We start from the raw sequence: 12,676 nt of genomic DNA, 5'->3' as shown, positions 1-12,676 counted from the left end.
AGGAAGGCTACCCCAGCATTATCTGCAAAGATATTTGCTGAACTCTGGTGCATCAATATATTATCTGTGAAATAAGGAACGTTATTGTATAATTGTCATGTGGTTCTCAGCAGTTACTCACACCATATATGGCACAGGATGCATAAAGAAAGAAAGAAAGAGCAATTCTTCTTGATGTGAAATCAAGGTTGGTCCATGCAGATAAACCACAACTCATTCATTTATCCAGTTTGTTAATTAGAGCTGGAGTTTTGCCAGGATCCATTTAATACATAATAATGCTGGGACAATAAAAACATCAATGGTTATTAAAGACGTGTTATGAATTGGAATGGTATAATCCAAAGTATAAATACAGGCAATTAGACAATAGTTAAGCATTATACAACCAAAGTAAGGCTCATATACTGTATAGGCACACAATCAATTACATCTAATAAGACAAAATGTAAACCCTGAAAACATACCACAAAGATTTACAAAGTTGTTACTAGTAATTGGTAACTGAAGCCAGTTTGTTGTGTTTAATACAGACATTATTATTATTAATAAACCAGTATGTTTTTACTGAGGACAAATTCCCAGAGATCACCCAAACCAGGCAAACATCCAAATATGACTCACTAACAAAGGGCTTAAACCGGCAGTCAAACAGAAGGTTCATTAAGGTCTACTATGACAACGTACATTTATGCAAAATTGTCAATGCTGTTTTTGAAATCCGTTATTTTACTGGCATAATCTTATATAATATCTGTCTCCTGAATAAGGTAAATATATTTGAAATGGAACACTAGTTATACAATTGTCGCAGTAAACATTTTATGTCACAGAATCATAGTGGTGTTCAGCCAACTGTTGTTTAGTTGTTTTGCACATTAGTGCAAGGTTGGTGAGGTATCCTTTCAAAAGATAACATTTTCTGGCCTCTACCTTCGTTATTTGTAGCAAAGCTTTGTAGGGAGGCTTAGAATTATATTTTACATTTAAAAAGCTGCATGGTGCCACTGTGACTCCATACACCCAAGGACACATGCAAACAAAACTTGCACTGGGACACTTCCTCTTTTTGTCAGATTCTAGTGAATGAAATAGAGCACTTCATAAAACTAAACCATTAAAGCAGCACAGAGAAAAACTAAAGTGAATGAAACATGATAAAGACCATGAAACAATCCTTTTGGTTGTGTAAAGATGATCATATGCACATAATGCACATGATGCACATCATATCAGCATGTGATTCAAAAGGTGAAGAGGGGTAGCAAAACATTACTACTATCCTGAGTTGACTGGAAAAAGTTCCAGAGATGGGAAAGATAGACTACATTTGAGCTCTGTTTCTTGTTAAAAAAAAAAGGTGCATGGATGCCTTGAAGATTAAATGACTTTAAAGAAGATTGGTTTTTCGAGAGGTTGTCTGGGCAGGATAACACCTTGACAGTAACAGCTGGCCCAGGAGGCAGGGCCGTTCCTGTGGACTATTATATTTCTTCCACTTTGGGTAAACCTTTGAAGCTTAACAGATAAACTAAGACTGGAAACTCAGGAAAGAGGGGGAGTAGGTGATGGCAATAGTACGTGCCCTCAGTAGGTTTCAAAATGATTGATAGTGGCGTAACTTTCTGTACACTGACAGAATAAGGAAGCAGTTAATGACGTATTCCTTATGAGTCACTGTACTGGAAAAAAGCTGGACTCAGTCCTATGATCACAAACACACACATATACAACAATAGTATGCAAACAATGCTCACGTATAGTAGAGCCTCAACAAACAGAATGTAGGGATAGAGGTGTGACTGATTGGCATGAGAGAACCTCAAAGCTTTAGAAAACAATATGTAACCCATTCTATATTCTGTACAACTTGGCCTTTTGATTATCTTCTTAATTTGGTTGATATGGAAGCAATGGATCTTGGTTGTGAGGCCTAATTGTGTTTCTTTATTAGGTTGTACAGACCAGATTTGGAATCTGAGTCTCACAAATCTTGTTCTGTGTAAGTCATTGGTTTCAGACAAGACCAAAAGACCTCTAGATGAAGACCTCTAAGAGTCGTTTCCTGATAAAAGGTCAATATTACATCAGTTTGACATCCTTAAGATTGAATCAATGCAATGAACCTTGAACCTTGAATGCAATTAAATGAATAATTTCCTTTTACTATGTTTATGTCTAATACAAATTTATTTGTATTCATTCTCGATTTTGTTTTACAAAATCCAGTAAAATATAAAAAAAAATTCGGGTAGGGGATCGTCTCAAAGCCAGAATATTGCTGCCACCTGGTGGAACAGTCACGGCGCCAGCCTATCTCCAGCTACGGTAGCCTGCCTCCCCATTGGCTTAGCACGTGTAACGCAATCAACGTGCGCCCTAAACAAGGAAATGAAACATGTCACAGGTAGAACACACTGTTTCGTTTTCGATTTTTGATGAAGAGCTTTATGCTGTCTGCAACTTAAATTTAGCCCAACGTATTAAAAGGTGAGCCTGCTTTGGCAATATTCTACTTGGGTGAACATACCTTCTAAATTGGCTACATAGCTATCAGGGACATGTTTCCAGTTGATGCTTTAATTCAATACCAAATATTGTTGAAGACAGTCATAAAATACATTTCCTTTCCAGACAATGAGCGACTTTCAGATCAATCCCTTGGTTCTGATTGGAGTTGGTTCCAGCTTTGCCTTCTCTGGTTTGTTTTATCACTTATATAAAGAAAAGAAGGAGGAGATTCGAAAACTAAAGGCAAGCAATTCAGCATCCTCATATCATACATGTCAATTATTGATCTTAACAAATCCAGTTATCTAAATGGTTATCATTCTTTCACTCATTTCCTGTAACATGCAGGAGATTCCAACTTTTAGACCAGACCAACACTTGGTAAGACTACTGAAGGCATCCCCTCACAAACGACTGCAGTATGTGGCAATAGAAGGTAAGAGTTAAGCTAAGAAATCATAGCTTAGTGTGGAGAGAATGCTTTAAAAATACTGCTCTTGCTCCAGGGCTGGTCCAGGCAGAAGGTGAACCGCTGACTAGTCAGTTCGTCCCACGGTGCTATGGTGTGCTCCAGAGGCTTTCTATTCAGGAACACTCGAAAGTATGGAACTCCCTCACCAAAACATGGTATGTGTCATACATAACATTTTTAATCAACTATAATATCCACGACTGCAGATTATGATGTATAATAATAACTAAGTAACTAATTAAAATAACTCAAAGACCATGCGTTGTTGGAAAGCTTTTACACTTAGCATATGATTCCAAAAGCACCTGTTCTGCATTCTCAGGAACTCCAGACAGAGGAACAAAAAGGAGACCAACAACGCAGTTCCCTTCTGCCTGGTGTGCCCCGGAGCGTACATCAACGACCTGTACGTGAAGGTTCAGGCACCACTACAGGCCTCTGGTTGCTACCTGGAGCGGGTCTACCACCGAGTCCGGCACGCGGAGGAGGGCCTGGTGGACATGATGGTTCAGGGCCTCAGTGGTGAGAAGCCTGTGGCCCAGGAGGAAACAGAGGAGCTGCTCCGTGTCGGGAGCACCCTGACAGGGTTTGGGGAGGTGGTGCTGGAGGGGGGGCAAGTGATGAGGCTGCAGGCTCCGCAAGGTGGCCGTCAATACATGTTGGTGCCAACTGACTATAAGAGCTTCATGGATAGACATGAGAGCTCGGCCACCATGTGGAAGGGACTGACTGTAGCTTGTGGGATCTCAGGTGCCTCTCTGTTGTTTGGCATGCTCCACAGCTTGTTTGGAGAAAGGGGCAGAAAGAGAGAGTAGGTGTACTTGTGACGTGGTGGTTATCCACCTACTGTAACAACTGGGATGATTACAGTTTGTAAACCATGCCGACCTAATTAAGTTTCTATGCTATTGCCTCAAATTGTGTTAATATGTGAATTACTATGTTGTCTGCTCCCTCAAATGGACAGAATACCATATGGTTATAAAGGACCACAGCTATACAGGGACAAGACTTTGGTGGCAGTGCCGATTCTAATTTTTGTCATACCCTAAAGCACTTATATAGTAATTGTGCCTTTTTTCATTTTGGGAAATTGTTCATAACTTTTGTGTTTTTAACATCACATTTATGGAGGATAACTGTCAACACTGTTCATGAAATACAAAATGTGTTTATATGTCTGGTATTTCAACAGGCTACTTTGCCTTTATAGTCAGCAGCACAGGTCCAAACATGTTATTCTCAACTACCTCTTAATGTTAAATACCAGGGGGAAAATGTGAAACATACCTTGGTGTCAATCTTTTATTCACTCTTGATATTTTTCTTGGTGTCTATCTCTCAATCAGAAAACAATTTTTAAAAATCAACTCTATAGTAAAACCAAACCATATCAGTAAATCTGAGTTTCATGATGCATCTTTTAGTAAGGCTCCATGCTGTTCCTGAAAAGTATCTCAGTTCCTTTTATTTAAGTGTTGACATTCAAGATGGCCCTTCCTCCACATGGCACAGTGGGATATGTGTTTTTCAGTTTGCATTGCGTGAAGTGATGTCAGTTTGCACTTTACATATCTACAAGACCACTAGCCAATGGAGAAGCAACAGGAAGCTGCCACTGAGTCAACACTGACCACCACAAAAGCTTTTAAATGCCAATTCTAACCCAGGTCTCATGTACTGTATGCCCTCTGAAGTCAAAGTCTTTGTATGGTCTTGCCCTGGAGTGCACCCTGTCACTCTCCCTCCTCCTCTGCTTCTTCCAACCACTGGATGAACTTCTGAAGCTGCAATCAACAAAAAGAACACTGTAATACAGATGCTACATGCACAAAAATAAACATTCTTACCTGTTTACATTTAGTAATTACAGTGGTGTAGTAACTTGTAATGGACTGTTCTTCCAAAACCAAGTAAGTGCAGTCGTTTGTGACTGGGCTAGCCCCTGGCTCACCCCCTGGTTCTTGCGTAGCTGTTTGCTCTGGTCTGTGGTGGCTCCCTGGGAGAACCAGCGCAGGATGGTGTCCTCCTCCAGGATCTCCAGCTGGTACATGTTCATCAGGACCTGAGGTAGACGAACCCCAAAACATCACACTCTGATAAGTATTATATGCCCTATCGTGCACAATCTATTCTCAGATAACAAAGACCGATATTTAAGGGGTAGTTATACGACATAAGGTAGTAGTAATAATAATAAAAAAAAAAAAAAAAAATTAGGAGCCAGGTTGTCTGCATCCAGACTCACCTTCACCATAGCACCCCAGTGAGTCTCCTGCTCAAGGAACAACTCCTCTATGGCCGACAGACAGTCCAGGTAGTCCTGCACTCTCTTGATGTAGTTTTTGAAGACCGGTGCCCACTTTTTCAACAGCTGAGAAGAAAAAGAGACAAAAATAATTATTTTCTGTGTGTGTGTGTGTATGTATCCTTCCATTAACTGGAGGTTTGGAGGAACAGAGGAGCTGGTACGCACAGGCAGAAGGAGAGACGTGTACTGGGGGGTGGTGAGCTTAGGACCCTGCTGTTGGAAAGGGAACTCCAGAACCACTCTGGTCAGAATCTGCATGACCTCCTTCAGAGTGATGTTGTAGGCATATCTGTAAGAGGAACATCCGAATGTGAGGTTGGGGATATCGCAAGAGCTTAAAAAGTTATATATTGTCCAATGAAAAAAGTGCTTACTTTAAAGAGTTGATCTCCAGCACAAGATTATCACAGCCGATATTCTCCTCTAATCCCCTCTGAAGAGTACCCAGGACTTCCAACTGGAAAACTACACAAACACAGTACGGGAGTCTGAGAAAGAGCATCCTTGGACACATATCTCTCTATTTTACATCACATTGAGAGGGCATCACCCCTGACCTTTGACATCGTCCATCTCTGGAGACACACTACGACTTCCAGGGTCCTGAGAGTCCTCACTGGCCTCACTCTCGCTCTCACTCTCCGGGTCAGGGTTCAACACCAGCCCTTGGATATAAGCACCAGCAAACGTACATCTCAGATGCTGCCTCACAATGACAAGGCAGCTTACCGTCCTTGCAATAGGACCAAGTAAACAGCAATACTGTACATCTCACTGCATCTCCATCACACGGCATCTTACCCCATAGGCACTGGGCCAACTCCTCGTCCTCGTCGTCCAGACAGCTGGCCTTCCAGATATAACCTCTCCCCTCTGCTCCTACCTCCACAGGGTTAAAAGCTGTGGAGGACAAGGTGGTTAGCATATGTTTGACTTGACTAAGGTTAGCAGACATTCCCGCGTGTGTCATGCGGGGCCATACTCTTCTGCTTGGTCTTGTCCTTGCTGTTGCCCACGGCTCCATCGTCACTCAGGAACTCGTCGTCGTCATCCTCGTCGTCCACCTCCTCTGGGTGGTGCATGGACACCACGCTGCCTTCTGGGAGGGAAATGCTTGGTCCTATCACCACCTGCAACATTTCAAAAAGAGAATGTGTAGCTCCTTGAGACCTTGTGGGGGAAACTTCACGACTATGCAAACTATCAAGACAGTACCATCCTGGTCTAGGTGAATGCTTAGAAACTCGTGACTTACGTTATAGGCCAGCACACACTGTTTGTTTAGCCTGACGCCCACTTTGACCTCGGCTCCGTCACACACCACAGACTGGCTGATGTCCACATTGTTGGCGATGTGAACGTTGTTCCAGATATAGGCGCGGTCCAGAACCACGTTATCCCCTAGCAGAGGACATTACAGGAGTTGTTTACTCACAACATATAAACTTTATTGGCAACATCCATGACTAGGTGAAATTCAGACATACTTTCCCAATGTATCTTTTCCATATTCAACTTTACTACTATTCATCACTAAAGTAAAACACATAAATTCATACGTAGGGCGTGGTACCTATGGTGCAGTTGTTGCCGATGACACTGTTTGAGATGTGACAGTTAGCCCCAATGCTAGTGTCAGAGCCGATCAGAATGTTCTCCTCCATCTGACTCCCATGACCCAGGCTGACCCCCGACCCCCGGTATACGTTGTGACGGGAGTGTGTGCAGCCACGGCCCTTCTGGTCGGTAAAGTTGGCCTCAGGCGTGAGGGGGTAGACCCAGCGTCGCACCATGTCCGACGATACAGAGTCATACATGAGCAGGTTAGACACCCGAGCTCCATAACCATCCTTGGTCATGTGCATGTGTATCTGGTTTCCCAGGATCTAGAAAGGGAAACGCATATTCAACATTATAAGATACAAATACTAACAATACTACAAATATTACTGTGTAAGCAACATACTTTTTTTTCCTCTAAATTAATAATTATCGACTGAGTTCTTCCTTACCTCCTCATTAACCAAAATCCCTTTTACAAAGTCATTCCTCGTTTGGTAGTCAAAGTTGTCAGTGAAGAGCTCAGCTACCTGAAATGAACAACAACAAAACTGCAGTTGTGTAGTGCTCATTAGTCATACATCAATTTCAGATGGGCTCCAGTTGTGCATACAGCCCACAGCAGCATCTTACGGAAACTCACAGTACCTGTGGGGAGCAGATGCTGATGTGACAGTCCAGCAGGTCATATCGGATTTCAAACTCATCACTTCCACTGTGGAAAATATTCTGCATGCGAGAAAAGCCTAAATATATTAGTTGTTCCATACACTGCTTTTTATTGTCAAATTTCTTTTAAGCTGTAAAAGGGATACAGATAGCAATAATTAAGGTGTGTGTTGTGAGGGAGCATTCACCATTGGGAACTGCAGCTTCTTCAACCCCTGTGTCTTCTGATAGTGAAGAATGCGTTTGCTCTTGCTGTCTATGCCAATGATGATGTCATCCTCCTCACAGCGTGACTTGTGTCCAGGCGAAGACTCTTTGAAGATCATGGTCATCACAGAGATGTTCTTCTCCATTTTACGACGATACCTGCATGGACAGAAATTCAGCCAAATGCTTCGACAACACACCATTTTCTACACACAAAAACATGTAGTTAGGGAACATGCAAATCAAATGACCCAAGCATCCTTGAAATCATGTGAAGACTGGCTCACCTGTGCTCATGCAAGGCTTGACTGACATCAATGTTTGACACCACGTCTCCATAGACGAGCACAAAGTCTGAACGGACCAGGGACTTGGCATCTACATCCCTCAGCACATCGCCGAGAGAACGGTATAGGTCCGAGGTGATGATGTGGACTACATTTGGAGAGGTGGGGCGGCACCATTTTGATTTACTGTTGGGGGAAAAGAAAGACATGAAAGTGCCACATAACGATTTGCAGTAAAAGGAGACTGTTCAATAATGACACAAATGGCCAAAAACTATGTGATAATGATGGAGTGCTTACAGTAAGTGCTCCTTGATCTTGTTGGACATCCAACAGCAGAAGACAAAGGTTTCCTGTACTCCTGTCGATGTCAGGAACTCTAGGGTGTAGTCAATCATCGCCACATTGCCAAGAGGTAGTAGAGCCTGGACCACACAAACACAACAGTGTAACATACTAACCTGCTTTAATGGCACACATAACGATTGAAGTGGGAAAGACACTTGAGAATAGAAACTATTGGTTACAGATCAAATTTCCAGGGCAGAATTGCCACTTCCCATCAGAATGAAGTCTTGTATTATTCAGCAAATGTGTAACTTCTGTTAGCTAACAATCTGCCTAATACACTTGAACGTATTGACTGTTCTGCCCTAGCTAGCTAACAATACAGCTAACACGCATGGACTCCCCCTATATCCTTTTCTCACTCTACGTCCAGGGCCAGAACATTTCAAATGAAAGTTGTCATATTTCATCACATTTTTAGCTAGCGTAGCTTTAGTATGATGAACGTTAGTTGCTAGCCACAACCTTGTTGATGTAGGCTACCAGCGTAGTCATTCTGACATGCACTGCACACCTTCATTTTCACATACGTACTCTGGGCTGGTCTTTCGAGATGGGGAAAAATCTCCGGTTGAAACTGTCAGCAACCAGCACTGCCTGGAGTGGTTGCTCGTCCTCATCTTGATCACCTGCTCCTTTCCTACCTGAAAGACCAGCACCTGAACGGTTCTGCTTTCCCCCTCTGACAGCCATGTTTGACATCCCCCGTGTTTCCATAAGCTTTCGTCAGAAAGTACAACTACGGTGTCCTCTACAATGCAAACTTAATTGGTTAAAGCGCAAGCAACAAAATTGTTTGTCATACATGCACATGGTGTGGCCCTAAATAATGTGGACAACTGACTAAGTCACCATTACACATGCATGACTGAGCTTGTTGGACATTCCATTCTAAACCCATGGATTTTAATAAGGAGTTGGTTGCCCTTTGCGGCGGTCCACAACATTTTGGAGCGTCTGTAAGAATTAGCTCCAATTCTGCTAGAAAAGCATTTCCCACAAGTACAAAGCAAGGTTCATACATACATGTTTCGTAGAGTTTGGTGTTGCAACATCAGTGCCCCATCCCCCAAATGCTCAATTATAAAAACAATGGAAACTCAATTTTCTGTATACTGAGCTGTGTTCATAGTATTCTTCATATATTTTACACCCATGATCATTTTAAAATTGTGTTATTCTATGGGCAAACTCCAGTTCAATAAATAAATAAATACCCCAATTTACCAGAGGGGTACCTCTGACAAAATGACTCATATTCAAAACACCTTAAAGATGGGTAATTTTTTTTATTCACAAGTAGCAACATCTTCGGTACAATTGAGATTTAACATAAACACACTCATCCAGTTCCAACCCGACTGTAGTTTAGGCAAGATCGTTCATGTAGTGTTTTGTTAAATTTAATGTAACCAAAGATGCTATAGATTCTCATAGAACCGTTTGTAAATGTTACAATTGCATCGAAGAAAAAGTGTGACTACATTTGGTGGTGACCTGTAACCTTCTTTGCGTGTAAGAGAAGATCGTTATAACGAAGAGTCTTGGTCTTCCATGAGTTGGAAATTCCCTGAATCCCAAACTGTGGACATAAAAAGCAAAAACATTTCAGAATATGGTCTTTCTTTTCAGAATATAATAGGGATATGCATTATCTCCAATGACACTGGACTGCATTTAGTAGTGTAAATCACTCAGTAAAGGCTACATTTTTATGATCTTTAATAAACTAAACTTTGTCCAATAATACAAACTTAAATGTGGCCATAATCATAAAAAACACATGAAAACATTCATCCTACCTGAGCCCCAAGACAGGCCCCAATGAAGGAGCTTCTGCTACAGGTGCATCCCCCGCAGCGCATGGTGTCTCTGACAGCCTGCTCATACCCCTTGGCTGTCAGGATCCCATGCAGTGCTGCTTGGAAAGCACCAGGCAAACCTAGAGGAACCAAAACAGAGATTGAAGACAGCTTTTTCCATGTTATCAATTCCAAACCCACGTCTAACACCTTCCCAGAGCATGTGTTAGGATAACAGACTTCTCTCCTGATATTGCAGCATTATGGGAGGGAACAAAGCTTACCTCATGCGTTTGTAAACACAGCAGGGATCAGTTCCTGGGGACTCTTGGATAAATTCTCTTTTACTTGATAAATGTGCCCTGAAAGAGTATGTTTTATAAGAAATATGTTAAATGTTTTATGTTAGTCTTTGTTGTTTTTTGGTATTTTTGAAATGCTAAAATAAATCTAACGCCAGATACCATACTATTTCCTGTAAAACGCTAAAGCACATATTGAAGAGAAGTTGGATGTCATCCATGACTCTGTCACATGATGTTAGTGTAGTGAAGAAACCATGCAGTGGGCGTCACATACCAACCACAGCTTTGTCCAGGTCCTGGGGTTGCTTCCTCTCTGGGTCAGTCAGCTGATCAAGCACAGAATCCACTGCATTTGGATCAGGACCGTTCAGGATAAAATACTCCAGGAACCTTAAAAATAAATAATAATAAATAAAGACATGTGGCTTTTAGATGAAGTCCAACTTATAGGAATGTCTTGCAATGTCCTGTCTTTTGGAAAAATATCAGCACAACTGTTTACAAATCATTACAGTATTTCAAGAAAACTACAGGATGGCTTGCTAACCTGGCTGCTGCGAGAGTCTCAGCTACACATTCATCACTATTCTGGGTGACACGAATTGCATCCTCAACTTTCTCGAGCATGTTTGGCTTTCCCGCATAAAAAGCCACAACAGGAGCCATTTTTGCTATGCCATCTATCTGGAAATCTGTATCACAGCCTGTTAAAATAAACACATCATTTTTAGTCCTTAAAATCTATGCTCCAGGTAATAAAACATGAGTTGTGTTGACAAAGCATATTGTTTTACCTGTCTCTTCCTTGCCTGCATCCACATTTTTTATGAAGCTTTTTAAACTTGCTTGTCTCCATGGTCCATCAATGGGCAGTTCTGGTCGTGGTCCTTATATGACAAAACACAATTAACATAGAAACTCTTTCTTTACATAATGTATCACTCCTTAGTAAGCTTGGTTTACCTCCTTTCTCTCTATATGGGTTATTGACCGGGGTGTCATACTCTGACCCAGGTCCAAAGAATTTGTATGTCCGCTTCCTAAGGTCATCAACATTCAGACCTGGGAAAATAACAGATGGGGGATAAGTAAAAACTGCCACACGGTCACAGACTGTCAAACACAGAGTAAGAGTAACCAGGATATGCCCTTTAGACTCAGTATGAGGTGAACAAATGACCCCATGACTGATAGTCTCAAACAATACCTCCACATTCAGACAGTGACTCCAACAGCACATATGCTTGGTCTCCATAACAACTCTGTGAGCCTGTTTCCCTCTTGTAGAAGGGGTTGGCAGACTGAGGCCGAAACTCTGGGTAGGGTTCCTTAGCTAGAAGTTCTGCCAACTTCTGCAGATCATACACCCAATGGAGGGGCTGAGCTATATTGAGAGTAGGGATGAGGAAAGATAAACAGGTTGTCAATGGATACTTGATAGTGAAATGGGATGTAAGCTTGAGTTTTGTAGCTTACTGTTGGTATATGATAATGCATCTGCAAATTTAGCATATGTTTATGATTAAATTGTCGGACAAGACTTTAGTTTTGCAAGATAGGGCAGTAGTATCAAGGGCCCTCACCTGCTGCATCTGCTACAGCTGATCCAATGATGGCTCCTAAAGCTCTGTCAACCAGAGCCGAGGCCATCTGAAACAAACAGAACCGTCATCAGGCAAATTATGCAAGTCGGACCCTCCATCGGGCAAATGGTTTCTGTCAACAATGGCTGTCGAATGTGGGCTGTATCCTATAACCGTCACACGAACGGCAGATAAGGAGACTCCGTCAGGAGTCAAGGAACGTCCTTCTCTGGGGAAAACATTTAACTGTGAAATACTTAAGTTGTCTTACTCTGGAATCCTCTTCTGTCTACGATGCTTTTGGATATTATGAAACAATGACTTGCTAGATTTCAATTCAGCGTCGAACCCGTAAATCGCTCCTTCACACGAATCAAATACTATGCTATCAGGCAGACCCTCTGTATGATATGTAATCAATGTTAAGGGAAATCACGCCGAACAGTCATTCCTTTTGTCAATCCTGTTAGTATAGATTTATTGTAGTCACGCAGCAAGTCAGGAAGACACACGCCCCTTACTACGGGTTGTTGGAAACCAAAGTTTTGATTCGCCGAATGGAGGCAGGGGCGGAACTCCAACAGAGATGACCAAATCCGTCGGAGTTCTCAGTATCGCTCC

The 12,676-nt window shown here is 42.0% G+C and overlaps 3 protein-coding genes across 3 annotated transcripts; 1 reads left to right on the top strand and 2 right to left on the bottom strand.

The window, feature by feature from the left end:
• Positions 1-2,410: 2,410 nt before the first annotated feature.
• LOC134036327 (mitochondrial ubiquitin ligase activator of nfkb 1-A) lies at positions 2,411-3,956 on the top strand. Its single transcript, XM_062481220.1, has 5 exons — positions 2,411-2,490; positions 2,635-2,748; positions 2,854-2,947; positions 3,018-3,138; positions 3,306-3,956. The coding sequence occupies exons 2-5, from the start codon at positions 2,638-2,640 to the stop codon at positions 3,796-3,798; spliced, it is 819 nt and encodes a 272-aa protein (XP_062337204.1). The 5' UTR covers positions 2,411-2,490; positions 2,635-2,637; the 3' UTR covers positions 3,799-3,956.
• A 133-nt stretch (positions 3,957-4,089) lies between these two features.
• Positions 4,090-9,103, bottom strand: eif2b5 (eukaryotic translation initiation factor 2B, subunit 5 epsilon). Its single transcript, XM_062481219.1, has 16 exons — positions 8,900-9,103; positions 8,318-8,442; positions 8,018-8,203; positions 7,712-7,889; positions 7,503-7,583; positions 7,307-7,384; positions 6,868-7,180; positions 6,550-6,695; positions 6,277-6,424; positions 6,096-6,194; positions 5,852-5,959; positions 5,669-5,759; positions 5,460-5,583; positions 5,232-5,357; positions 4,938-5,048; positions 4,090-4,770 (listed from the first exon to the last, which is right to left on the bottom strand). Exons 1-16 carry the CDS (start codon positions 9,080-9,082, stop codon positions 4,720-4,722), a joined length of 2,148 nt encoding a protein of 715 aa, XP_062337203.1. The 5' UTR covers positions 9,083-9,103; the 3' UTR covers positions 4,090-4,719.
• A 531-nt stretch (positions 9,104-9,634) lies between these two features.
• selenoj (selenoprotein J) lies at positions 9,635-12,566 on the bottom strand. The gene is made up of 10 exons (XM_062481066.1): positions 12,327-12,566; positions 12,056-12,122; positions 11,680-11,856; positions 11,436-11,534; positions 11,267-11,359; positions 11,020-11,176; positions 10,747-10,862; positions 10,452-10,529; positions 10,168-10,307; positions 9,635-9,947 (listed from the first exon to the last, which is right to left on the bottom strand). Exons 2-10 carry the CDS (start codon positions 12,120-12,122, stop codon positions 9,846-9,848), a joined length of 1,029 nt encoding a protein of 342 aa, XP_062337050.1. The 5' UTR covers positions 12,327-12,566; the 3' UTR covers positions 9,635-9,845.
• Between the last annotated feature and the right edge of the window lie 110 nt (positions 12,567-12,676).

The sequence above is a fragment of the Osmerus eperlanus genome, chromosome 16 (assembly GCF_963692335.1).
Source record: "Osmerus eperlanus chromosome 16, fOsmEpe2.1, whole genome shotgun sequence".
NCBI lineage: Eukaryota > Metazoa > Chordata > Actinopteri > Osmeriformes > Osmeridae > Osmerus > Osmerus eperlanus.
The sequence above is the reverse complement of the archived record's forward strand: the minus strand, read 5'-3'. Positions and strand labels throughout refer to the sequence as shown.

Excerpts from the sequence above, each read along its gene's own strand:
- LOC134036327 (XM_062481220.1), top strand. The coding sequence starts at position 2,638 with ATGAGCGACTTTCAGATCAATCCCTTGGTTCTGATTGGAGTTGGTTCC. Across the intron at positions 2,749-2,853 it reads AGAAGGAGGAGATTCGAAAA|ATGCAGGAGATTCCAACTTT; the intron begins CTAAAGGCAAGC and ends ATTTCCTGTAAC. Across the intron at positions 3,139-3,305 it reads AACTCCCTCACCAAAACATG|GAACTCCAGACAGAGGAACA; the intron begins GTATGTGTCATA and ends CTGCATTCTCAG.
- eif2b5 (XM_062481219.1), bottom strand. The coding sequence starts at position 9,082 with ATGGAAACACGGGGGATGTCAAACATGGCTGTCAGAGGGGGAAAGCAG. Across the intron at positions 7,181-7,306 it reads GGATTTTGGTTAATGAGGAG|ATCCTGGGAAACCAGATACA; the intron begins GTAAGGAAGAAC and ends TTCCCTTTCTAG. Across the intron at positions 5,960-6,095 it reads GTTGGCCCAGTGCCTATGGG|GGCTGGTGTTGAACCCTGAC; the intron begins GTAAGATGCCGT and ends CTTATATCCAAG.